The 26555-nt window shown below is 40.7% G+C and overlaps 1 protein-coding gene across 1 annotated transcript in view; it reads right to left on the reverse strand.

The window, feature by feature from the left end:
* The window catches only part of afap1 (actin filament associated protein 1), a 65683-nt gene extending 42860 nt beyond the window's left edge, over window positions 1–22823 (reverse strand). The window contains exons 1-3 of the mRNA XM_062444331.1: window positions 22726–22823; window positions 8097–8225; window positions 3772–3854 (exon numbers count right to left, since the gene is read on the reverse strand). Of these exons, the coding sequence (XP_062300315.1) occupies window positions 3772–3854; window positions 8097–8225; window positions 22726–22762 (249 nt within the window). The 5' untranslated portion in view covers window positions 22763–22823. The remainder of the gene's footprint in view (window positions 1–3771; window positions 3855–8096; window positions 8226–22725) is intronic.
* Window positions 22824–26555: the final 3732 nt, after the last annotated feature.

The raw sequence follows: 26555 nt of genomic DNA on the forward strand, positions 1-26555 counted from the left end.
AGACAGACCGTGGCCAAGGCCGTCTCTTCCTCCTGAATACTCCTCCGTTCTTCCACCACTTCTCTCTCCTCTGTTTATTGCACTTACTCACCCTCAGTGACTCACGACTGATACTTTATAAAATATTCTATTGCACAAATGAACTGAGCATCGCGCATTAAAACACGACTAAACACCGGTTGAGTGTTTCCTCTGCACTAAATATCCTTTCCTCTTTGTTTCTTTAACTCTCTACCCTGTTTACTCCTCTCTCTCTTTTGCAGTCTCCTCCCTTCTCTCTTCGTCTTGACCCATCCATCTATCTTTTTGTCCTTTTTTTCCCCCCGCAGGCTGAAATTTATACAAACGAAGAGCGGTGAGGAAGCAGAACAGATTTTCTTTTTCTCTCTGTCTGGACAGCTTATCCAGAGGTCAGTGTGGAAATGTGATGAATGGTAATTTCAGAGTGGAGAGACAGCAGCAGAGAGAGACAGAGAGCTGGAAGAAAATAAAAGACAGTAGCTGGGTTTCCATCCAAGTGTATTTATGTGAATTGTACTTTACTGCTGTTATTCTGGACACCCTGCACATATGTTACTTGTGGAACCTTTTTTTTATTTTTTTTTTATTTTTTAAATATATAAGGCTATATTTCCATTTTGCATGTTTTATTGTTGTAATAATTGGCTCCATTATGTTTGAATTTCTCCTCTTTATCATAGTGTTCCTAGTCCCCCAAGAAAAGCTACATCCCAGCTAATGGACTTCTCACTGTTTTCATTTTTCATTCTTGTTTCATTATTGTACGTTTGGAGTTTCACAACTTGGCCGTGGGTGTGTTTGGCCATCAATCCCTGCTGTTTATGATAACATAAACCAATTTTCACTCCGAAAAACCGAGGACGCAATGACATCACCTAGAAAAAGAGCAACGGGGAGAGAAATCTGGGACTTTTTCCCCCCCTGAGACACTGTCGGCTTCAAGTTTTAACATCGCGCTGGACGGAGGGAAGACAGAGTGTTTGAAAAGACACTCACAAACTGGACTGGCAGACTGGGATGGTGGTCCCCATTTTTAAAAAGAGGGGCCAGAGGGGGATCACACTACTCAGCCTCCCAGGAAAAGCTTATGCCATGGGACTCTGCATCAAAAGGAACCAGCTGAAGTGGTTTGGGCACCTGGTCAGGATGCCTCCTAGACGCCTCCCTTTTAGAGGTGTTCCAGGGTTCCTCTGGCCTGGGAACGCCTTGGGATCCCCCCCAGGAGGAGCTGATGAGCGTTGCCGGGGTGTCCGGAGTGTCTGGGCTTTCATTGTTAAGCCACTAATGCCACCGCGACCCAGCCCCGGATAAGCAGCAGAAAATGGAAGTGGATGGACACTCACAATCACTATATTATGATCCAGTAAACATTTTATAGAATATGAAGAATACAACATGTTTGAATGGTGATTTTTTTACTTCTGAAGATGCATTAGAAGGCACAGGAAAAAATACAGAAAATGGACTTTTGATTTGAGATGATTGTGTCACACATATCAAACCCAAGAGCTAAAATTAAACTTCAGTTCCCAGGTGTCAAAAGAACAAAAAACACATTTTGCAAGTAACAAAAAAATAAAATAAAATAAAAAATAAAAAATCCACTGCTCGTCTTGTGGTCGTGTTTATCAAAGAAAAAACTGCTGACAGAGGCTGGTCACGAGGTTTTTTTTTTTTTTGAGGAGCTGGTGTAATTGCAGTATGGAAAAATGTCTATGAGGACGTGCAAGGACAGAGAAGGGAGAGACTGAAAGGAGAGACACAGACATCACTCCTCCTCTCTCGTTTTTCTAGATTTTTCCGGGAAAACTTTGGCTGTGATTTCCAGACACACGCTGGGGTCACCGGAGGAGGCTGAGGCTGTGGACTGGTTCTAATTACAAACTGCACTGTAAGGCATTTTGCCTTCAGTGAGAGAGAGAGAGTGAGAGAGAGAGAGAGAGAGAGAGAGGGAGAGAGAGAGAGAGAGAGAGAGAGAGAGAGAGAGAGGATGTAGAACAAGGTGTTGTGGCTTATTGTTATGGTGCGAAGGCTTTGCGAGGCATCACAGCCACCTGCTTTCCATCAGAGGCATCTGCTCCGACACTAACGACACACACACACACACACACACACACACACACACTCCATTATTCCTCATGCTGGTTCCTTTTATACACGTATGCTTCTCATATCACTCGCACTATATAGCACACACGCACACACACAAAGTTGTTATAATAGAGACATTACAATCCTCACTGACTGTCAGGGTGATACAAGGCACAGTGTGAGACAGGAAAACATATTGAAGCCATGACCAGCCTTCCTACTGCTTTACAAGTGACTTGTAAAAACACCCACTCACATGGCCACCATGTCCCACTGTATTATTACATCTGACATTCATGTGACTAGAAAGCACTGAGGTGTGTTTTAATTTGACAATAGAGGATGTCTACTACATTCTAGTACTGGGTATCAAACTGTTTTATTTGCTGTTGATTGAAGGGATCAAAAAACCTACCTACCTACCTACCTACTTACCTACCTACCTACCTACCTACCTACCTACCTACCTACCTACCTACCTACTTACCTACCTACCTACCTACCTACCTACCTACCTACCTACCTACCTACCTACCTACCTACCTACCTATCTACCTACCTACCTACCTTCCTACCTACCTACCTACCTACCTACCTACCTACCTACCTACCTACCTATCTACCTACCTACCTACCTACCTTCCTACCTACCTACCTACCTACCTACCTACCTACCTACCTACCTACCTACGCCTAGGGGCCCCTGGGCACTGAAGCTCATGTCCCCCAAACAACTTTTATTTTACTCTGATTGGATAATGCTGCTGTCAGGTGGAAACATGTAACTCCATATTTTGTTTTAGACATACTAGGTTTCTGACAGTGACCATAATTATCAACATCAAGAGAATGGGTCAAGATAAAAAAAAAGCACACACATCTTTTTTCTCCCCATCATTGAGGGCCCCTCTCTGCTCAAGGGCCCCTGGGCACTTGCCCAGATTGCCCGTACGGTAGATCCGGCCATGTAGACTGGTACTCAGTATCAGCAGCTGTATAATTTGTGTTTTGAGAGAAAGTCAAACTGATGAATCCACAGTTTAGACATTTCACATTTGAGAACACTGGCTTCTTTTGTTCATTTAAAAAAAGTATTAACATCAGAATAAAACTCTAGTATTGTATCAGCATTATTATCAAACCAATAACAAAAGCCAGCCCTGGCTCAGTCCCTTCTGTCTTTCCTGATTTCCTGAAAATGCACATTTATCAAGAAGATTTTGTCAAACTACTACATCCAAGATCAATACTGACCAATACTGATCCAAAAATACAGGATGTCTGAGAAGTTTTTTTTATCAGATTTTAACTGTACCAAGAGAATGTGTTGTGAAATAGAATCTAATCCAGAGCCATGTGACCTGCAAGTGACTTGCCAGCATTGTCAGCGTTGCCGTGGCGATAAGTAAACTTTGCATTGTTCACCTGAGAATTGTCAAATTTTTTTGGCACCACAGCAGCTCAGATCAGCCACAATTTGCAATAAAACAGATGAAACGCAGAGCTGGAAAAAAAAGTGACAGCATTTGGAAACAGTCATATGTTCACATACTGGCCCCGAATATGAAAGTTAAAAAAAACCTGTTGGCTGTAGCTCCTCAAGCTTTTGAGGGATGTGTTGCTGTAAGGTTAAAGGTTATAGGGGTCAGGAAGTCTTACCAGCCAGGGGTGAGGGATTTCAGGGAGGGGCATCTGAGGTGGAGCTGGCAGACCGCTGTGGATCTCTGACTTGAATGAAGGCTCTGGGGAGGAAAATAAATGGGTGAGAATTTTTTATTTTATTTTTTATTTTTTTTACTAGACAACATAAAATAGGAACTAGGAGCCTCTAATCATTTCTTTATTTTCTTAAAGCGACTCTTACCTTTCTTGCATTTCACACAGCACTTGAAGAGCAACAACCCCTCCTCCCTCCTATGTCCCCCCCCCCCCCCCCCCCCCCCCCCCCCCCCCCCCCCCCCCCAAAATTGTACTTTGCCTCATATAAACTGGTTCTCAATTAAAATCAAATCCAGGTCACAATCTCTTCTATGGAAGTCAGTGGCTGCCAATACTAGAATTAAGTAATGTAATCAAAATGAAAGTTCATTTTCCATTTGAGTGTGCATGACGCACTGCTTTAAAACACTTAAAATACTGTTTTCATTTTCATATTCAGAAACACAAATTACCGTGAAGATAAAATAAAAACTGTAATTTTGCATACTGGCAGACAAAGTGCAACCTAAACTAGAAAATGTAATTACAAACTGGCCATTTGCATTCAAATCCAGTCATAATTTTATTTCATTTCTAATAGAATGATGTTTCATTTTAATATTGGCAGCTCTGAACTTCCACATTTCAAACAAATGAAGGCTTATTCCAAACAAAGGCTGTGGAAAAGAAAAACAAAAGTACCTAATGCTGCGTTTACTGGTGGTTTGTTGTGGGTTTTATTCTTTTACCAACATGAATTGATAGAATACTATCATTTAAAATTGCAAAATATATTATGTGTATATATTTAGTAGTAGTAGTTGACGGTAAATGGACTGTACTTATATAGCGCCTTTCTAGTCTTTTTGACCACTCAAAGCGCTTTACACTACAACTCATTCACCCCATTCACACACTGATGGCAGGGGCTACCACGCAGGGTGCCAACCTGCACATCAGGAGGAAGCTAACCATTTACACACATTCGTACACCGTTGGCACAGCAACGGAAGCAACTTGGGGTTAAGTGTCTTGCCCAAGGACACATCGACATGTGGACTGGAGGAGCCGGGAATCGAACCGCCAAGAGGACGACCACTCTACCTCCTGAGCCACAGCCGTCTCAAGCATAGCGTACAATCAGGAACATTCAGTCTTAGTTTTTGGTAAAAAATTGTGCAAATGTCATTTTAAATGAGATAAAACCAAAAAATTTTAAATTTTTATGCTTTTAAAACTATTTTTTAAAGAATTGTTCATCTTGCCAACCCTTATTTGTTACTGACCCATATGTCCACAGCCTTAGCTGACAGCTCCGTTTACTTAAAGAAGGGGGGGGGGGGGGGTATTTAACATATATGTAGGATCATCATGCAGGGACAAAGTAGCATGTGCAATAGATAGCAGCTTGTTGTACAGATTACATGAACTCATTTACACTACAATGTGTCGGAATAATTGATACAAATGAACATTGAGCAGAATTGTTTGTGATTAGAAAAACTGGTTTCATTTTGTATAAACATAGCTGTAATATGATATTCTTCAATGATAACAGTATTAAAGGAGGATGACATCACGCAATATCGTGTGATGTCATTCATTGTGTGATGTCATTATAACATGAAATCCATTTTTAGAATGCCTCTGATCTCACAGGGTATTTTACATTGAAAGAACATTGGTAAGTGTCCATCAGAACAACACATTTGGACTCAACACTCGAGCTGAGGAGGTACCGTCGTCAGTGGAAAAAAACAATCAACTACTTAAAAACATTCAGTTTGTTACCCTGAGAAGAATTTTAACAACACCACCATAGAAATGGCACATAGAGATCTGAAAAGCAAAAAGGTAAGACATTGAGATCAAATACAGGCTCAGAGCAATATGACTGTAAAAAATAGGCTGCAAAAATGAATTCTTTAAATGTAGAAAAAAATAGTGATATGTGCAGATTGCACGGTGCTTTTTAAAAACACTAATCAGCAAATGTAAAGCCAACATCCTAAGTGACAGGGTTTTTGTTTTTGATATGAAATAGTGCTTTCAAATGTTGAAAAGGGGAAATTTCAATATTGAGAGAACCAGAAATGAAATTCAGTTCAATCTATTGTATTGGGGTGGTGGATCTCAGAAATGTTTATCTGTGAAATGTGGACAAATGAGACACTAAGTAGTGCCAACCTGACTAATCATTCTCCTTGTTTTTTCATCAGGACTTCAGGAGGGAGATGGAGGATCAGTCCCGTATGATCCAGAGGTTAATGAAGGAGATGGACTGCCTCCGGGAAAACCAGCAAAAGCTGGAAAAAAAGAATTCCGATGCTGAGTGTATCATCAAGAAGATGAGTGGCCAGCAGAAGAAGATGTGTCAAACTGTTGAAGAAAAAGACAGTGTAATCCACGAGCTGAAGGACAGGCTTGAAAAGTCTGAACTTCGTGTTAGAGAGCTCACAAACAAGTCGGAGGGACAGAGAGCGGAAGTTGAACGAAGCATGTGGGTCACTAAAGTTGAGGCTTTGGAGAAAAGAGAGACAATTTTAAGAGTGGAGCTAATCAAGACGGAACAGGATTTTAAAGAGAAGCTCTCCCAGATGGAGCAGACCTTGACGGAGAGCTACGAAAAGAAGCTCTCAGAAGAAAAGACGTTTTATGAACAAGAGCTCCTAAAGAAAGAAGTGAGCTATAAACAAAAGCTTCACTCCAAAAAACAACAAAAAGAGCGTCCTCTGTGTGAAGGGACTTTGCACCGGCAACACATGAGGTCAACGGTGGAGTACTTCACCCAAGAGTTAAATAGAAAAGAGGAAATCATCGGCCGGGCTGCCACTGTTTTTAGATCTTGGCAGGATAAGGCTCGTGAGTTCGAGAATGAACAGGTCCTGTGGACGCGGAAAGATGAGGAGTCCACAGAACAAATACGGGACCTCATCATTAAATGCATAGATTTGCAGAAACTTGTTTTAAAAAAGGAGAAGAAGAAGAGGAGAAGCTTCTAGAGGTGTCGCCATAACAGCAATGATGATGACATGATGGCTGCTGCTGATGAATTTCCTACATCCAACCATAGATCCCCCATATATACTCCCCTTCAAACCCCCCCCCCCCCCACCCATCCTCTGACCTAACTTTATCCTTCATTTCCCTCCTCTATCTATCTATCTATCTATCTATCTATCTATCTATCTATCTATCTATCTATCTATCTGTGTGTGTGTATGTGTGTTTGTATATCTATCTGTCTGTGTGTGTGTGTGTGTGTGTGCACGTATGTGTATGTCTGTCTGTCTGTCTGTCTGTGTGTGTGTGTGTGAATGTATGTGTCTGTCTTTGTGTGTGTGTGTATGTCTGCGTGTGTGTGCTTATGTGTCTGCCTGTGCGTGTATGTGTATGAGAGTGCGAATGGGTGTGTGTGTGTGTGCATGCCTGTGTATGTGTGTGCATGCATGTATCAAAAAAAACTTTTTTTTAAAACTATAAAATAGCAAAAATAAATGCAGTCACATTCTGCTTATAGGCCTTTTAAAGGGTGCAATCTGTCCCTGTAGATACTGCAATGTTCCTTGTAATCTGGTTATTCTCTATGGTTGTGTGCTTTTACATTATTACTTTAAGGTTTCCATCATCAATTCGACTTTTCAAAACTTTTACTTCAATAACAGTCAATGGCTCTGTCTTACCAAACCTTCTGTAAAGAGCTTCTCTGTGTAGAATGATGTTTTTACATTCATCTGCTGCAAGCATAACATTTCTCTGTGTTCATTGAAAAAAATCGAAATTTAAAGCTTCGGTTTATGGGCATGATTTGTGACATCACAAATAATTTGGAAGCCGCTCACGTTCCAAGTTACAGCGTGTGAAGTCGTAACTTGAAACCTCAAGTGCACACGGAGTTTAGACTTTTTAATGTTGAGCAATAAAACTCAAATGAAATATTTTAACAAGATAACTGATCTTTTTTTGTTAAAATAAACGACATCAGACACAAACTACTATTCAAAGTAGATTATTTTATATACATCATAAAACATCTTAAGAGGAGATCTTTAAATTATCATTAAAAAACTAAAATATACTGACAGTGGGCTGGAAAAGGGTTAGGGTTAGGGTTTGGGTTACCAATGATAAAAAGTCATCATTACTTTTAAAACCCAGTACTATTAAAATTAGCCAAACCTCAAAAGGTCAGAATTGATGACAAGTCATTACAGTTTGATCTATAATAACAGTAAGACTTGATCCAAACTACTTCACCCTCTCTACATGTGACATTACTGTCTCACCTTTATCTGAGAGGACTCTGTGGAGGATGTTGGAGAGGTGCATCTTCTTCTCTCGGACCCCGGCACTCAGGTATTCCCTGTCCAGCAGGTCCAGGAACAGACGAAGCTCACACACCAGCTCCTCCATCGCTGCAGAAAAGACAACAATTAGGGATTTACAGATGTAGTGACATGCACATTAGAGCAAGAGCAACTCATAACACGATCAAATGGCTTGTAAATAGCCAACCGACTGACCAACCAACCAACCGACCTCCCAACCGACCCACCAATTGACCGACCAACCCACCAACCAACCAACCAATCAACTGACCAACCAACCAACCCACCAATTGACCGACCAACCCACCAACCAACCAACCAACCAATCAACTGACCAACCAACCAACCAACCAATCAACTGACCAACCAACCAACCAACCAACCTACCAACCAACCCACCAATTGACCGACCAACCCACCAACTAACCAACCAATCAACTGACCAACCGGCCAACACTTCATCAAACTGCTTCATTTGAAGTTAAAACCAGAAGCGTAAGAGCATTTAAGTCATCATTTCATAAATTACAAGTAGGTCACAAGTCATGGTAATGAAGTCAAAGTCATGGCTTACAAGTGTCAAGTTAAATCAGAGTCCTAAACTTTGTGTTTCAGTCCTAAAGCCAAGTGTAGACTACCCCGACTCGTTTTATAATCTTAAAAAAATATGGAGTCTGTCGGCTTGAAGAGTCCTGTAGTGTGAAGTGCTCAATGACAGGATTATGTTCTGTCCCTGTCCAATCTGGAAGTTGTCTGTGACCACAGGACAATCATGACATGTGAGCTGCTCTCCTTGGACAGGGTGTGTAGACTTCACTTAAGCAAATCGGACAATTCAGATCGCAGCAGTAAACTAAATAAGTACGGTGTTATTATATCAATAGTAAAGATGATGCAAAGCTACAACAATTAGACCAAAGTCGTAATAAACTATACTGCACGTTTTAGCTGAGGCAGTGTCTTTTTTGCACTGTAATCCATCATTAAGCAGACGCTGAATAAAAGCAAAACACAGTTACATAAGAGATAACTGGGTAGCCAGGTAGAGAAGATGGAAAACAGAGCTTTCTGTCAGTCAGTGATAGCCCAGCTCTGTAAGGACAGACCTGGCAACCCACCTGACGGACGTCTCAGAGAAGAGTTATTGCCGTAGGTGGAAAATACACCACCTCCACCTCAAGGATGGGAAATATAGCCATAAAATCATATCACTAGATTTCAGGGTATTTCTTTGATAATGATAGGAGGGAAACCAAATATAACATATAGTGAGGAGCTGAGGTTCATGTGTGTGTTCAGTATTCACATCCTCATCTATGAGAGCTTGTTGTGATATGGATGGTATCGTGTTAAGGTTTAGAAGCGTGACTCGCAGCTGCCACGCTCTGCACAGGCACTCAGATAACAAGCCCCCCTCTGTCAAACTGAGGTTCCTGGCCTGTGTTTGGTGCAACTCAAGCTTTTTGTAAACACGTGATTGTATCGGAGGCGATGACATCGTGCTGGAAAGCAGCTGTGGATTGAAGGGGGGAAGTGGGGTTAATGATAATATGTTTGTTTTTCATTTATTTGCCCAGAAAACGGTGAGTCCAGTGCCAGGTTCTTTTCAGGTCATACCGATGTGACAGTTCCAAATGTTTTACTGTTGGAGCTGAGGGGGTCAGCGGGAGGGAGAAGGTTAAAGGTCAGGGAAAGAAGCTGGTTCAGAGCTTAACAACATGCCTGCATGGTATGCTTGCTCTGACAGAGGGCCAATCTTTTGTTGTAATTGAAACGATGCCACAGTTTTTTTTCAGTCATAGCCCTTAAACAAACTTTTGATTTATACTTCTGGACAATCTCAATGATTCTGCCATGTTTTCATTAGTGGGGAGATCTGTTGTGATTCATTTATTCAAACCAAGTTCTCAACAAAACATGGACTGAAAAATGGCCAACTTCTGTCATGTAAAACTTGTGTCTGATATGGCAAAAGAGCGTAATGATTACTACATTCATTGATTAATCACTGGATCAAAAGGTAATTAACCTACAACTATTTTGAGCCTCGATTTGAGCACTTAAAAATGGCTTCCAAAGTTCCAGCTTCTCAAAGTTGAGGATTTTCTGCTTCTATTTGTCTTGTGATAGTAAATCAACAGTCTTGTGGTATTGGACTGCTGGTCATTGGCTGTAAAAATGTAATAGTCTTTTTTTGCCATTTAGACCAAATAATTAATCAATAAATTGAGAAAACAATCAGTATTTTGATTGATAATGAAAGTAATTGTTAGTTGCAGCCCTGACACAGCTTACCAGCACAGGGTAATACCACTCTGTGTGTGTTTTTGTGCATTTATTTAGCAGTGAAAACATACACATACCAGCAGTGTCATATTTGCTCCCCGCATCAGCAAGTCTTGGCTACGATACCTTGACTGCATGGTGCGTTCAGTGTGTACTACGGGCATAAAATGATGCGTGTCGAATAATGTGATGCTATCCGGCCAATCAGCATTGTCGGAGAAATCTTACTTCTTAGTCGTAAAGATTCTCACTTTATCAATTATGAGACATAGTTGATGGTTTATTCATTGCAGACACTGCCAAGCAAGCCCAGGCAACATTAGGCCTAAAAGCACAGGAGGTGTACCAGTTTGACCCAAGTGCTAAACGTCCAGGCACTCCAAAACCAACCATCCCTCCACCTGCTCCACATGATCAGGTTTGGGATTAGAATGTACCAACAGGTCTATTTTTTCGGGCAGGGACTAGATGTTCTCACAACTTTACGCCAAGTATCTGCGATGACGCAACACACCTCTTCATCTCCTTCAAAACACGTCCGAATTCCCAAATGTGATCGTAACTCACTCGGCCTATCACACAGGTATCTAACCAGCAACAGGTGAGGCAGTCGTGAGCTGGCAAGCGACGGAAGGAAAACACGATGAATTCTCCAAGAGCTATTTATATATAGGTTTCAATGCAAGCGTAATTCATTTTCATAGCTGCAGGAGAGGGTCGGACTATTGGACAGCAGCTCAGGGGCTGAATACACAGCCGCTTTCACACATTCCTCACATAATCTGATTATTCTACAGAAGAGAGAGAGAGGGGAGAGAGCAGCAATAAAAAAAAAAAAGACAGAAGGAGGGAAGGTAAACCAACCAGGAGAGAGAGAGAGAAAGAGCTAAACAGAGCAGAATTTGAGACGTGATGGAGAGAGTGAAAGATGTAGAGACAGAAAAAGCTGAAACATGATCACAATAAATCAACAAAATGTCAAAACATACACATTTTGGAGTATGTATGATTGAAAAAAACCCTTTTCTTGAATCAGGGACAAAATCAGTACATGTACAAGGTTTGCTTTGGATCTCAATTAAAGTGTTTGTGTGCACGTCATAAATGTTTGTGTACTTTTGGTTTGGGGCTGAAAGTAATGTTATTTTCATTCAGTCACATTTTAGACAACAATGCGCTTCTAACTTTGCAGCGAAAGTTTTCAGGAGACCCTTTCCTGTTTCAACATGATGGCATCCCTACAGTACAAGCACTCAGACAGTCAAAACGGGTCGTAAACAAACCGACAGTTAATCCCGACGATCTAAACCACTTTATATGGAGGTCAAACTGAAAGTGAGCACACTTGAAATGTTGCTAATAATGTTTCCTTACACAGAAAAAACTGATCCAGGAGGTCGGTTTTCTAAAGTTAGGGCAATAAATATATGTAACAATAGCATAAATTTAGCATTACCCTTTGTTCTCTCGTCTCCACAGAAGTTTGGCTAACCTGGGTTTAACCTGTGTTTCTTGCCACGTCTGACTTAAAAAGTAGAAGTGGGTGATTTAGATTTTTTTTTTTTAATCTTCATCATTTTCATGGTATAATTTTATATAGTCATTAAAACATTCTCTGCAAACTGAGAAACGGCTAATTCATGACGATGTGTGTTTTAAGCTAATTGCGGCAAAAATTGAACGCTTGCCAAACAAAGGCACACCTTACTTCTCCCACAACTCTAGTTACTACTAATAGCTTTAGGAATGATTGTAAGAAAAAAAAACAAAAAAAAACAACCAAGTTGTTATAAACCAGACTTATCCTTTAAGGGGTCATTATGTAATCCGCATTTTTCAGACAGGATTGCCTGTAATAGCAGCAGCACTGAGAGAACTCTCAGGGTTTGGATGAGTCTTTAAATTTCCCTTCATGGTCAGATGGAAGCGTCATCAATCATGTCAGCCAAGCTGTCAGTCTGTATTTAAAGGAGAATGATTCCTTAAAGCGGAGGAGCAGCAGCATCCCTACTGTTAAGCTGAACACCCCGGTTTTCGCTCTCACCATGCCTTGCCTGTTTTTATATTATCCCGAGCAGTCTTTGCTGCTCCATTTACAGTTTCATAGAGCTTTCTGCAACATGCACAATACTTTACCTCCACTGGGGTGGTCAAAAAACTAACCCTGTGTGTGTGTGTGTGTCATTAAAATCTAAAGTGAGCTCTTCAGTCCACAAAAGACGGCGAGGGGGAAAATGAAGTGGCACAGAGCGAGATGGACCACCCTCAAACAAGGCCCGAGGGCAGAAAAATACCTTGTCGTGCAAAACAAACCGCCCACGCCCTTTCTTCAAAAACACACTCCTTTCTTTTCTTTCTTTCTTTCTTTTCTTTCTCCATCTGTCATTCCTCTCCACTCCTTCACTTCCATTTTCTCCATTCTTTCCCTCTCTCATTGACAATTCTTAACACTCAACTTGCTCTTTCTCGTTGTCTCTCAACCCATCTTTCCACCTCACTTCATTTCTCTACATAAATCTGCTATTCCTTGCATGCATTTTGTGCATGTACTGCATACTTTGGATGTAACAAATCCATGTCAGTTTGTTTTCTGGTATGCGCAAACACACGTCACACATTCATTTCATTATATTTACATTTAAATGGATTCATAGCAGGATAATTAACCGCTAAACAGATTTGCTGTGTCAATGCTCGCTTGCATAACAAATGATAGGAGCGCTTTGCCAAAAAAAAAGCTATTAATCTCTCCATCCACCCACACAAACACACACACACACACACACACACACACACACACACACACACACACACACACACACACACACACACACACACACACACACACACACACACACACACATAGAAACACAAACCCACTAAAAACACCTAGACAAGTCAGAGGGATGTTTTCACTGTGAGGTATTCACACTTCCTGGAGCTCAGAACAAAAGGGGGTTTTCCTGGGTGAGGTGTGTGTGTGCGTGTGTGTGCATGTGTGTGCAAGGCAACGGGGTCATGTTTGGGTCTCGCAGAGAACTTGAGACCCTGCGGCTCCGTAGCGAACTTGTTGTTGTCGGCACAAAAATGCTTAGCAAGGTTAGAGGGAGGAGGCCTTTCTGCCCTCTTCCCAGAATACAGCTGTTGTGATTGACAGCACACTGACAGACACTATCTTACACTGTTTGTGTGTGTGTGTGTGTGTGTGTGTGTGTGTGTGTGTGTGTGTGTGTGTGTGTGTGTGTGTGTGTGTGTGTGTGTGTGTGTGTGTTTTTCAGGTGTCTGTTTCTTGTTACCAACATTGTCTTTAACACTTCAGGGATGTGTTTAGTCTAAGAATTTGACAAGCTTTCGGGTCAGGATCTGCCTCCGCACACACTTAAGACTTTACGTCATAACTTGAGCATCAAATATCAGCACTTCTGCAGTCACACACACACACACACACACACACACACACACACACACACACACACATACACACACACACACACACACACACACACACACACACACACACAAGTAAATCCAGTTTCTCTCACTGTGTTAAGACAGTGGTTTTTCCCTTGAGAAAATGTGTCCCACTCATTCTAATTACAAACCATCATCATCATAAAGCCATGCCACTCTTGTAAATCATCATGGGTTCTTAGTCAGTTTACTTGGATAAATAAGGGGTTTGCAAACATCATAAAGGTCTCTGAGTCGTGGCCGGGACTACGAGCTCATGATGCCAAAAAAAATTAACAAGGGTCAGTGGGTAAGAGGGAAAAAACACCCTTTTATTAATGCAGTTTCTGTTTATTTTCATGTAATTTAACACTAAACTACTTTGCAGAACTGGCTTTGTTGACATCAGCTGACGTCAGATTTGCTGTCATGGTCACATAGGTAGCAGCAGTTGAATTTTACAAAGTTGCCTTCACTCGTGATCTATGGTATCAAATCTAAAAGATGTTACTTCCCAGATGGTTTGGTGTTGTGATTAACAGTTGATCTTTTTTCCCCACCATTTGGCATTAACAAAGGGCAGTTGGGCATGCAACAGTTTACAGTCACAATGCATTTTGCCAATGCGGCCTGCAGCAGTATAAAACTCTTACACGTACACAGTTAAAATGTTATATTAATGTGACCACCCAACAAGCAAAGTGTCAGACTACAATATCAAGTTAATCTGGCAGGGACGCCAAACACATAAAAATCCTCTCTGGCTCCTGGAGATCTCTATGACCTGTTCAGATGGCTATTTTTGGATTCTAATTAGAGGGCCCAATTTGTTACAGTTGAGCTACAAAACTTCTTTGAATCCACATCTAAAGAAGGATCAGCAGATGGCATGTCGACTCCGCTACACGTCATGGCAGATCAAATTGAAAGCTTTCTTTTTGGGTAACATCTGCTGTTTTTAGCTATGTATTCTAGGTGTTTAAAATGGCAACATAGGATGTGCAGAATTTTTTCCATTTCTAAAGTCGGGTATACACTGATGACGTCTGATTTTGGGCTGTCCTAGACTAAAGATGGCGCTGCAATGTCGTCGGTCGTGGTTCCAAAACGGTGGTCCTACATCGCACTGTGAGAGGTTCACAGATGGCCGTTGTCAAAGTCTTGCGACCATGAATAGTGTCACACATTTCAGATCACAATGTGACTGCCGATACGACCGACGACTGCAAACCGGTAGGTATGCCGTTTGAATTGACGCATTGCTCGACGTGACACTACCTCCATTGATGAAGGTAAAATGAAATGTTTGGGATTCCAACAAAGAAGAAAATCTTGTTGAGTTGTGGCAATAGGAGCCTTGTGGATGTAGCATTGAGCTACGATTCTTGCTTAACTTCATTCTTTCCCACTTTAACACATTATGATGCACGCTGATGACGCTTTCTTTTATATTGACTTGCATTGTAGCCTACGATTCAGTGGGTGTGATCATTGTACAGTCTACATACATCAAACTTGTTGTTGTACCCAAGTTTATTAGATCCATGTCACACAGTGTGGCTTACAATAAACTTATAAAACTACTGAAATTTAAGTCTATAGGCGCCATAACCTGATGAGCTTCAAGGCTGCCAGTGACATTCCCTCCTCTAGGCTTGCTGACGTAGCCAACAAATGCATGAGAAGGCCAAACCACTTAATGAGCCAACCGCCAAATCATCTTCGGGGTGCACTCTCTGTGGTTTAGGGAAACTTAACTTGTGGGCTGAGTGTTACAGTAAGACAGTGGTTGCTGTTAATTGGGGTTGGTTTATGGTCTGGCATCATCATGGTTACTGCCCTGAATGAGCCACAGAAATACAGCAGGGCATCATTGGAAAGAATTAATTTGGGCAACAGATAAGCAATTTCACATACATACATACACACATACACAAACAAACACAGATTTATTTGCAAAAACATCTTCAGGTTTCCAACATTGGCAAATATAACATATAGAAGTATTTTCAAATTATGGTACATCTGATTTTCACACCAGACACCCAAAAGAGGTTTTACTTCCTAACTATTTTGCCTGAGAAAACAAGTCTGTACTCAAATATCGACTCTAGTACTTAATCAAGCAGCCTCTCATGCTTGAGCCTCGCATGCTTGATCATGAAATCAAATCAATACTGTTCTAATTTTTTGGTTTAACTCTTCTTTAGCAAAAATAGCAATTGTTGGATAATACTTTATCAATTAACTAAAAATCTGCTGAAGTAACTTGAAACGGAAAAGGGTCTTTGTTGATAAATGGATTAAGATTATTATAAAACATTATTTTTAGTTGATAGAACCAACTTATTAATGTTTTATTCTTAATGACATTTAAATGGTTAACTTAAAATTCATTGGAAAGCTTGATGAAAATATCCTTCATGGCTAACAGGTTATTCATAATGGAAACTGCACCTCACCTCGTTTGTTTTTTGCATCATTTAAAAGGTTTCTTCATTTGAAAAAAAATCTCATATACACCATGTCTATAAATTATATGGTACTGGTGCATTTTGGTCTAAAGTGCTCGTGAAAAGCTGTGAAAGTCATGCAATATTACGAGTCATAAATGTTTCATAGAAGGTTTGCAAACCCTCAACTTGGATGAACACCAAAAGAGAGGGAGAGTTATGAACAGATCAGAGGACGGGCGACGCTGCATTAGTTTATGATGAAAGACAAGCTGTCTCGCTCTCTCTCCGTTTCTCAGGTCTGTAATTATGAGGTTTGCGTGTTTTCTTCGTTCCACTGAACATGCCAAGCGAACATCACAGAGCGGAGATGATTGCTATCGAACAGTACAGGTGGTTTACCGTAGGAGCAGATGTTTCCCCAACCACAAATACACATCTGCAAAACCCTGATCTGAAGGAAGGGGGGGTGGGGTGGGGGGTGGGTGGGGAGATTAGAAATGGAGGGACAGGGCAGTGCTGATGGAGGTTTACAGAAGATGGTGTTTTGTGGGAGTGATGATGCTCCCTATGGTATCTCTTTTAAAAAGATAATTAGAGAGTGCTCAGCTTTAAACCACAGGCCAAGTAGAACGAGAGATGGGGTAAAGGGATGTAAAGGGAAATGTATGGAGGCTCCAGCTTTGAGATTCTATCCTCTGGTGGGAACAGAGGACATGTGGTTTCCTTGATTAAAAGTGGCAATAGTGGCTCACTGGGTGTGAGAAACGAGTGTCATTGAACAGAACCTTTTGATAAGTGAGGTTAAACAAAGTGCTGTCATAGGATCATTCATTTATCCACAGATGACACACAAACCCAACCAAGATATAAGCAGGAAGTATCATAAACTGTGGAAGCACTGATCTGTTATGCTAAATAGATTCCAGGCTGATTCTGACCTTACAGAGTAGATTTGATCCACGCCGAATACAGTTTGTTCTTTAGTGTCATTTCTGCTATCAGGTATAACTCACAGCCAGTCATCAATTCACTTTTTTAGCACCAATCCCTGACCTCATGTTACCTTACATCAAAATGATCCCAATGAGTTCCATGTAGTGTGGTATTCAGATTTTCAATTTATTGAAAAAGGAACCCCCCTATTATTGGATCGGTAATTGGTTTCTGCAGGTACCCTGATGTGAGATATCCGAGATGGGAGATATATAGTCAGATCAGTGCGTCCCTACTATGAATCTGTTCAGCCACACTGAGACTATACTTTCTTTTTCCTTACTTTCTTTTCTTCCATTCATAAATCACTTTTCATCAATTACTGATTAGACAATCAACAGAAAAACATTCTGACTTGCCGCTTTTTTGGTGTTAATGTTGTTGGAAATTGGACTAAATTGTCTTTCTAAATTGTTGTTGTAGGTTGGTTTTGTACTATTGGTCAAACAAACAACTTAGAAGAAATCCCCTCAGGCTCTTGGATGTATTTCTTTTCAAATTGACAATGGTTTGTTGAAGCCATGAAGTACTCTCTTTCGAAAACTGCTGCATCAATAAAGTTTACTTAGAAGTCCAAACTTGGCACCCGATTTAGCCGTCTTCGTTGCCATTTTTATACAAACATGGGATGATTTCATTGTGAAACCATCAAACTGAGTTTATAAGATGGGAACAAAGTGTATCATGCATGATAACTTTTGTCAGTGGAAAGTAAACCTTACTCGAAAAGTCAATAAAGGTTTCTAGATGATGTCATGGACCTATTTGCATAAATGCTACAGTGTATCGTGACATGCCTATGAAAATGTGTCAGGATAGTCAATACATAATGCCAAAGCAGCTCTCTTCAAAAGAAAGCTCATATTTGGCCAAAACATAACAAAAGGGGGTCTAAAAAGTTGCTGAATCTAGAAAAGTTGCTTTATTGCCAACAGTGCCATTATTATGAGTGATAGCAATGACCAACACTACTTACAAAGCAATGGATATAACCCAAATCTATGAAAGGGTATACACATATGGGAAAGCCCAAGAGCAGCAGGGATGTGACAATCTTCCCTCTGACAGATTATAAGTGATTGAACTCTCTGTCATCTGGTTTTATGCCAGTACCATCTTAGGTTTAGATGCTCAAAGAGGTCTAACTGTGACTGACAGCTCCAAGCATTTTCATCAAACAACCCCATTATATACCGCCTACAGTACCAGACCAGTGTACACCCCCAGAACTAGACACACCCATATTGGCATCTGTGTGAGTATAAGCATATGTGGCTAAATGATAATGGGCTAGACAGGCAGATCCAAACACCACTCATGTAAACACATAGAATACACACGCAACCATTATGTGCTCACGACAGTGTCCATTTGGCCGAACAAATTCCTTAGCCCTTCCACTGTTGTTGTTGTTGTCTTGACAGGAGGACCTCCCTTAAACTCTGTCAACCCCCCACACACTCCATATCATCCCCACTGCATTGGCTACACTACACCCCCCTCCATCATGGCATGCCACCAATGTAGCTTTGGTCTTGTAATCCTAAAAGCTTTGTCCAAGACAGACAGACAAGCTAACAAGCTAACAGGCTCATCCTATTACGACAATAAGCCTATTAAAGATGCCTGGTGAGGCTCATCATAAATGATCCCCTCTTAATGGACCTAAATTACCAGGTTAACCATCAATGCCAAGAATAAATAGGACTGTTTCAACTGTTAGTTTTCGATTTTGAGGCAGGAGTCCAAAGATAAATGCTTGGTTGATGATGTTAAATCAGTAGGCTGGTTGCCAGGAGTGTTTAAGCCATATGAAACCGTGCTACTTGGCATGCATTGGGATCTTCTGAATTCTCGAGTTTGGCCTAAGATCCCCATCCTTCTCGTGTTTTTCCAGATGGATACTGACACAGGGGAAGGCCGGGATGGCTATGATTAGTCAGCCCGAAATTAAAGTCTCTGTTCCCGCATGCCAGCTTACTGACAGACCGGCTTTGGAGGGAAGGAGGGAGAGATTACAAACTCATTTCTCCTCATCTTTCCTCTCTACTTCTGGGATACATCTTCCCCCCGCCACCAAAAAAGGAGGGGCTCCTGCATCTGACACATGAAAGCTTTTAAACTTCAATCATCATTGGGCGAACTGTCCTTGTGAACGAGGCGGATATGGAAAGCGACCCCCAACTCTAAAGCAGAACCAAATGGGCCAAGTGGGCCAGAACAGTGACACCATGCACCCATTCTGCCCACATCTCACACACCCCAATTAATTGCTCGTTGACTCAGGGTTTCCGTGAGGAAAGCTGCAATAATAAGTGGCAATAAACACTTTAACACTTGTGCATTTTTACCCCCAAAACACTGCACCCCATAAGTGGGTGAGTTCTTGAACAAGGACTTGCTGAAAGGGACCCTTGACTCTGCCAAAATAACTTGCTGTGTTTCCCCCAAAAATCAACCCTCAGCACAAGTCAACAGGGAAAGAAAAGCAGACTAGGGTCTATTAGGCCAGTACACATTTCATGTTGGATCTCAATTACCTCAATGGAATCGCAGATATAATATGGGGGTATGGGGTAAATTTGAGTGGACCTTTCTTATAACTTTTTGACATGTAAATTTGGAATCTTAACAGTACTCCAAGGCCCACATGCAGTAAAACGTTATCATATACATCAATGATAAAGTATGATGGATAGGGTACACTTTGATTACATATTTATTGTTAAATGTGATACTTTGTCTACATGAAGGCTTTCATCTGAAATGACTTGGATCAGAACAATTATATTCAATATTACTGTCAGCTTTGGTTAATATGTGTCTGATAAATGCTTCTGTTTTTTGAATTCATGAGCATTCAGTGGCTATTGTTGAGCATGGACATGATAAAATGATATGCTGTGATTGCTGCTTCAAACTCTAAAACACTGAGTAGTAATAGGCAGTGAGTACAAGACCTCCTAAAACTATAACTTCAAGCCTCGATCACTACAAGGCAAGCTATCAACAATATACTAATAAAAACTGAGTCAAGCATTAAATAATGGCTTTTCCCCTAAAAAGCACTGTCCTGCTTCTTATAACTTAGCATCCAGCACCCAGCATTAACTGGGTAAACTAGCTGTGTTTACCATCCACTACATACCATCATATTGGCTTGTCTTAAACTCACATTTGCTAAACCCCTGTCCAAATCCCAAGCTAAAACATGATCTGCTACACTCTCGTGCACCACCGAGTTGTGATTACAACCGCTACTACACAATGGATGTCTGTCAGAACCTCGCCAAATGCCGGGCGGAGAAGCGCCCGATGGGCTACCTGATACTGTGCAGCTGCCAGTAGAGGTCCTGTTATTGTAGGACTCCATTCACCGCTACAAGCAGGAGAAACTAGAGATACGGAGCATTTTGTGTTGTCATTCCAAGATCATGTTGGGAAACCTCTGGCTGCAGTGTGGTGTTACCCCAATGTTGACCTGGACTGTGTAATATCTGACTGGGCACTGTGGCAGCTTTACTTGAGCTGGGAAATCTGATAGAAAATAAGCAAAGTGGTTGAAAAGTGATACTTCAAATTACTTCTCTTAATAGAGCTTTATTTGATAGATGAATGACCTATGATCTTATTATGGACATTTAAAACTGTACCATGTGTAATATACATAGGTTTGACACTATTTAACAGTTAACCAATCCACCTAATGTCATTAAAATGTAAGTCTAAACAGAGCTAATAGTGTAAGTGCAATGTCAGAATTTGTGTAAATTCCATTCTAGGCCATATGGGGACATGGACCAAACCTCATGTTTATACCCTGCAGGCCAAACAAAACTGTACTGTAAAGACTGCAGTTCATTTAGCTAGTGGAAGTCTTTCTTAGTAGTATTGACAGTAATATTTAAGAGCAATCCTCACCCCTTATTTTCTGTTTCAGTGAAGCCTGCAACATAATATGTGTTGTTGATGTATCTGGATCTGTTGTCTAGCAACAATGAGGTAATAAAAACCAGGCTAGTTTTTTTTAAGGTCACATTGCAAGAAAATAAAGAACTGAAATAACAGCTAAAAAAAAAGTTCATGTTAACACCCTCTACACGCTCTTTTAAAGTCAGTTGCTGCACATTAGGACTTCAGTAAGTATGCCAGGATACAACTTCAACAACAATTTAGAGAGAAAAGAATAATACATGTGTATATAATTCATTAAGCATGGAGGTCTACTCATTCCAGTCAAGTTTATGTAGCTCTCCTGTTAATCCTGTGATTATTCCACCAAATTCCACTGCGGTAGGTCGCAGTAATGAGCAGCGTGAACTACATCTGAAAAAAGGTCAAGGTCTGAACTCCTGAAAACAGAAGTCGCAAAATATCTTCCGTCACATTTATGGGGACATGCAAGTAAAGCCACATTAAATTACCAGATGATTGAATGGAGTTTGGCATGAAGTTCATACTACATAGACATTTGACAACTGACCACAACCCTAATGACACTGTCAGCAGCCAACTGTCTATCCAGTCTCTGCTCTGTGTCTCCTTCCTTCTCACCCTCCCACTCTAAGAGAAACTGGTTTACCATTTTTTTTAAACATTGCTCTGAAACACGGAATCTTCACATTTCTGATCAATAAAATGACAGTGTGCTATTCTATGAACCTATTGTGAACAAAGCATGGACCAGCTCTAAATCAGTGGTTCTCCAAGACCCCCAGGGGTCCTTGAGGAGGTTCTAGAGGCTCCAACAAAACGTACAATTAACTTATTGTCATCATAGTTGCATCCATAAGTAAAACAGTGACAGAATGTGTGACTAATTTGGTCATGAGTTGCAAAAGTCTTATCAGATGAGGGGTCCGTGATCTACTTTGTGTCAGTTTAGGAAAAAGAAATGAAAAAGTTGGAGAAGCACTGATTTAAACAACCTACTTGGAGAGATCTCAGCGCGTGCGTGTGCCTACGTGCGTGCCCGCGCGTTTGCGCTGCTGACATACAATATTGCAAATCAGAGCAAGACTGTCAAATAAATAATAAAGCTGGGAAATGTTATAGTAAAAGTTTCAAATCACAACTTCTTGCACAAAATTCCTTTTGACTAAAGACTATTACTTGAGATTTTAAAACATTAAAAAAACATAACTTTAAGTGCAGTAATCAAGCTATAATATATACTGCTGAATGCTATTGAAACAACAAATAAAACCATAACAGTTAGTGCAAACTCTAAATGAAAGCAGTTCATGAAAGTATAAACCTCCTTGTGTTTCATATAGATATTATAGAAATGCTATGTAGAAATAAAGCGCAATAAAGTCACTTTAATCTGCAAGGAGGAATATGAGGAGCTGTGCGGTGATTTTTGTGGGTCAGAGAAACAGTCCCCGGGTTGAGGCACTCACCCCTGCTGGAAGTGAATAATACAGGGTCGCTCCTCATCGTGAAGTCTCACTCATCTAATCCGCCCAACGAAGCGCACAGTGTGCCCAGCGGCTCCCCGGCAGCAGCAACTAAAATCCCCACACACGCAGACTTTGTGCCGTCTGTGACTCCTGTTTCAACCTCCGCTTATTCCTTTTCTACAGAGCCGGCCACTCAAACGTCTCTCTTTGCCTTTCAAATCTTCTTTTTTTTTTCCTCCTCCGGATCTTTTCTCCTCCTCCTCCTCCTCCTTCCTTTCACCACTTTCCTCCTCCCCTCTGCTTCTCCTAATGTCTCTCTATCACACTCTCTCTCTGTCCCGCGAACTGCCTGCCTGGATCGTTGCGCTGCGTTTACAGGTCGTCGGGAATAACGCTTTGCCTGTCAGAGATGCGTTTTGTCTTAGTCATTTTATGTTTTTTATGTTTTATTACTACACCAAAATATGTAGATTACAATTAATAGGTATAAAATATAATTATTGCCAATATTTTAGCCTTTTAATATGTGATTTAGGCTATTATTATAACAGTTAAATTAAAATAGTACCCTAGAAAAACACTATAATTTATATTCTGTGCAATTTTCATTTCCTCTTATTCATTCTTCTCATGAAAACACGCAGTCAGCCCACTTTGTTACAGGCTATATTCAACTCAAGTACATAAATCCACAACGTTTCAATTGAGATTTACAGAAGTACACATGAAGGCAGCATTTTCCTTCTCTTTTTCTTATCCAGTCCCTCCTCTACCTCCTCCACCTCCTCCTCCTCCTCTGCCTGCAGAGTCACAAGCAGCACTCAGTTTATTAATTTTCACTTTAAAAATATGACCTTTTTTAATCACATGAATCCATACAGACAGTAAGAATATAGAAGAAATTAGTGGTTGCATCCAAACTTTTGGCTGTTAGTGTAGATCCAGGAGGATGAAACACACCAACAGTGTAACCACACACAAAAATATATAAAGAAATATTTGGAATATGATCAAATAATCATTTCAAAAGCAATAGAAAGTAAAGTTATTGTCTTGTCCTTTTGCTGCTTAAATATAAAGGCCTTCCTTACTATTGGTTGCTTGCAATTGTGATGATATACACAGTGAAGTTCACTCTTGCGCTCCTTAAATGTCTCTCTTATGGAGTTTAAGCCAGATACAAGAGAGAAAGACACAAACAATGAAAAAAAAAGAGAGAGAGCACGAGAGAGGCTAGCCTCCCTAATTACGCTCCGTTACCATAAGCTGCTGATCCCCCCCCTCCCCAATCCATCCCTAGGGGCAAGCAACAGCAGTCTGAGTTCAATATCCCATCTGCCACCAGAAGAGGAGGAGGAAGAGGGTGAGTCAGACTGAGGCTACCCAATGCTGTGTTTTGCTTTTCTTTTCTTTTCTTTTCTTTTTCTTTCTTTTTTTTTTTTTTAACCACTGCACTTTTTCAGTCAGGAACATGAGACTGAGGGAGGGAACAGTGCGGAGAGAAAGAATAATGTCCCGGCTCACCTTTCAGTTCCACCAGTTCAAGGAGAGCCGCAGAATGGCAGAGGTTGTTAAAGTGTATTTCCCTGAAGGATAATCACCATAATGTTCCTGTAACTATAGCACTGCAGGGAATGTGTGTGTGTGTGTGTGTGTGTGTGTGTGTGTGTGTGTTTGTGTGTGTGTGTGTGTGTGTGTTGCTCAGAGGTGAATATATTGAGACTATATTTGATATATAATATCAATTATATTATGATCTCATAATCAATGAATCATGGATTTTCTGTGGTATGTTGCAGGGTAACACAACTCTGGACTGCACAGCTTTTTACTGTCCTACTGCATCATCCTCATGAAAAAGTCCAGTTTAGGGCCAGTAAGTGTATAGAAAGTATAAATCAAACACAACATCTTTTGAGTGACCTTTTTTGTCATATTTCATTATTTTGTTATAAGAATATGGAAGCCTTAAGTGTTCAATATTAAACACATTAATATTTAAAGGGGAAAAACATTAAAAAACTCTGTAAAATATACATTGTGAGTGTAATGAATATTATTTAGGACATTGTTTGAGTGATGATGAAAATGTGATCAAAATATCCTTTATGAAAAGTTTTCATTTTATAATTGACACACAAATGTACCCCCAGCCCTCTTACCTTTCAGCCAATCGCATGCCTGTTACCTCCTATGCAAGCAAGCTAAGCAACAGTTAGCAGATTTAGCCAGTTAGCAACTAGAGAAATAATTATGTCAACGTTCCTTTAACATAAGTCCCAACATTGTCCATTTCCAGGTGTGAACATGTGTTTATTAGAGGGCAGCACAGTAGTTCAATAGTTAGCGCTGTAACCTGAATGTTTATGACCACTCTGGGTCATAAAACAAACATATTGACATATTATCACCTTCTAAAGTTGTTATAGAGAATATTTGAGCAAATAATTAGATATTTACACATCCAACATTACTTAGCATTCATTTAGAGTTACATTTATGTCCACTTCGAGAAAGTCAGTTTAATATTCACTCACTATTTACAGCTAGGCTATCTAGCAGTTAGCATATGTGAGACTGACTTTTTTTCTTTTTTGCTAAAAATCTACTAGAGTTGTTTGAGACATTATAGCATTTATATAGAGTGTTAGCCTGTCTATACATCTAGCAGACTTTTTCCAACCACATTGCAAAATAAGTCAAGCAATCACTCTACTTTGAGCTCTGTTTTGGTCTCCACCAGAAAAGTATCTGGCTTTTTATGCTGCTAAATTCTCCACAATATTCATCGGCTAGTTGCTAACTTTGCTGTTTGGTGCTATGGAGGTGGTGTACTGTGTCCTTATCATTGCTTAATTTGCTAAGAACAGGTGGAAACAGGATTGAGCAGAGCTAACAGAGGCTTAAATGCTCCCTAAAGCTGAGGGGAACTGCAGAGTCAGGTGATTCTTTATGGGTGTGTCACTTTGAGTAACATATTCCACATTAAACACAGTAAAAATCTGCTGTTAAATGTCAAAAAAAAGAAGAGTACAGCTTTAATTAATGGTTATTGGACTTCGGGTTAGGGTTAGAGTTAGGGTTAGGGTTAGGTTTGTGAATGTAACTCTTTCCTTTTGCCAGCTTTAAAGTTGTGTTTGAGCATTCACTGAACAACAGTTATCTGCTTTTAAACTTATCTTCACTCACAGCATGACAGCCAACGCTTTAATCAGCATAAAGAGCCTTAAGTTCATCACAAGAGGCAGTCAGCAAAGGGCCACACACAAAGACTGCTGTCGGAGACAATTGCTTCGGACATGCCTGTCAAAACAAACAGAGGGCTAATCCAAACCCAAAAAAGCCCCTCCAGATTTTATCTTGATTAAAACTCACTTAATAAGGGTCTGGAATCAACAAGGCCGGAGAGGCAGGTTGGGTTTATGGGTGTTTTTATGGGCAGCGGAAGGTGGCATTCCTCACGGTGCTGCTCATACAGGCCAGATGACCCTGAAGTCAGTTAATTACCGTGGAGAAATCCAGCGGGAGGATCTCTGCTTGAGCGATGAGACTCTTATCAGGGTGAGATATGATGATGGAGAGGGAGTGTGCGGTGAGCATGGGCGTGCTGAAATGATGACCGATGAAAGGATGGATGGATTTTAGCTGAAAAGCATGTGTTTTGTAACTCTCAGCATATTCTTCATTTAAATCTGTGTGTGTGTGTGTGTGTGTGTGTGTGTGTGTGTGTGTGTGTGCGTGTGTGTGTGTGTGTGTGTGTGTGTGCGTGCGTCCGTGTGTGTGTGTGTGTATGTCAAACACAGACTTGAATGAAGAACTCTGCTATGCTG

The sequence above is a fragment of the Scomber scombrus genome, chromosome 23 (assembly GCF_963691925.1).
Source record: "Scomber scombrus chromosome 23, fScoSco1.1, whole genome shotgun sequence".
Lineage (NCBI taxonomy): Eukaryota > Metazoa > Chordata > Actinopteri > Scombriformes > Scombridae > Scomber > Scomber scombrus.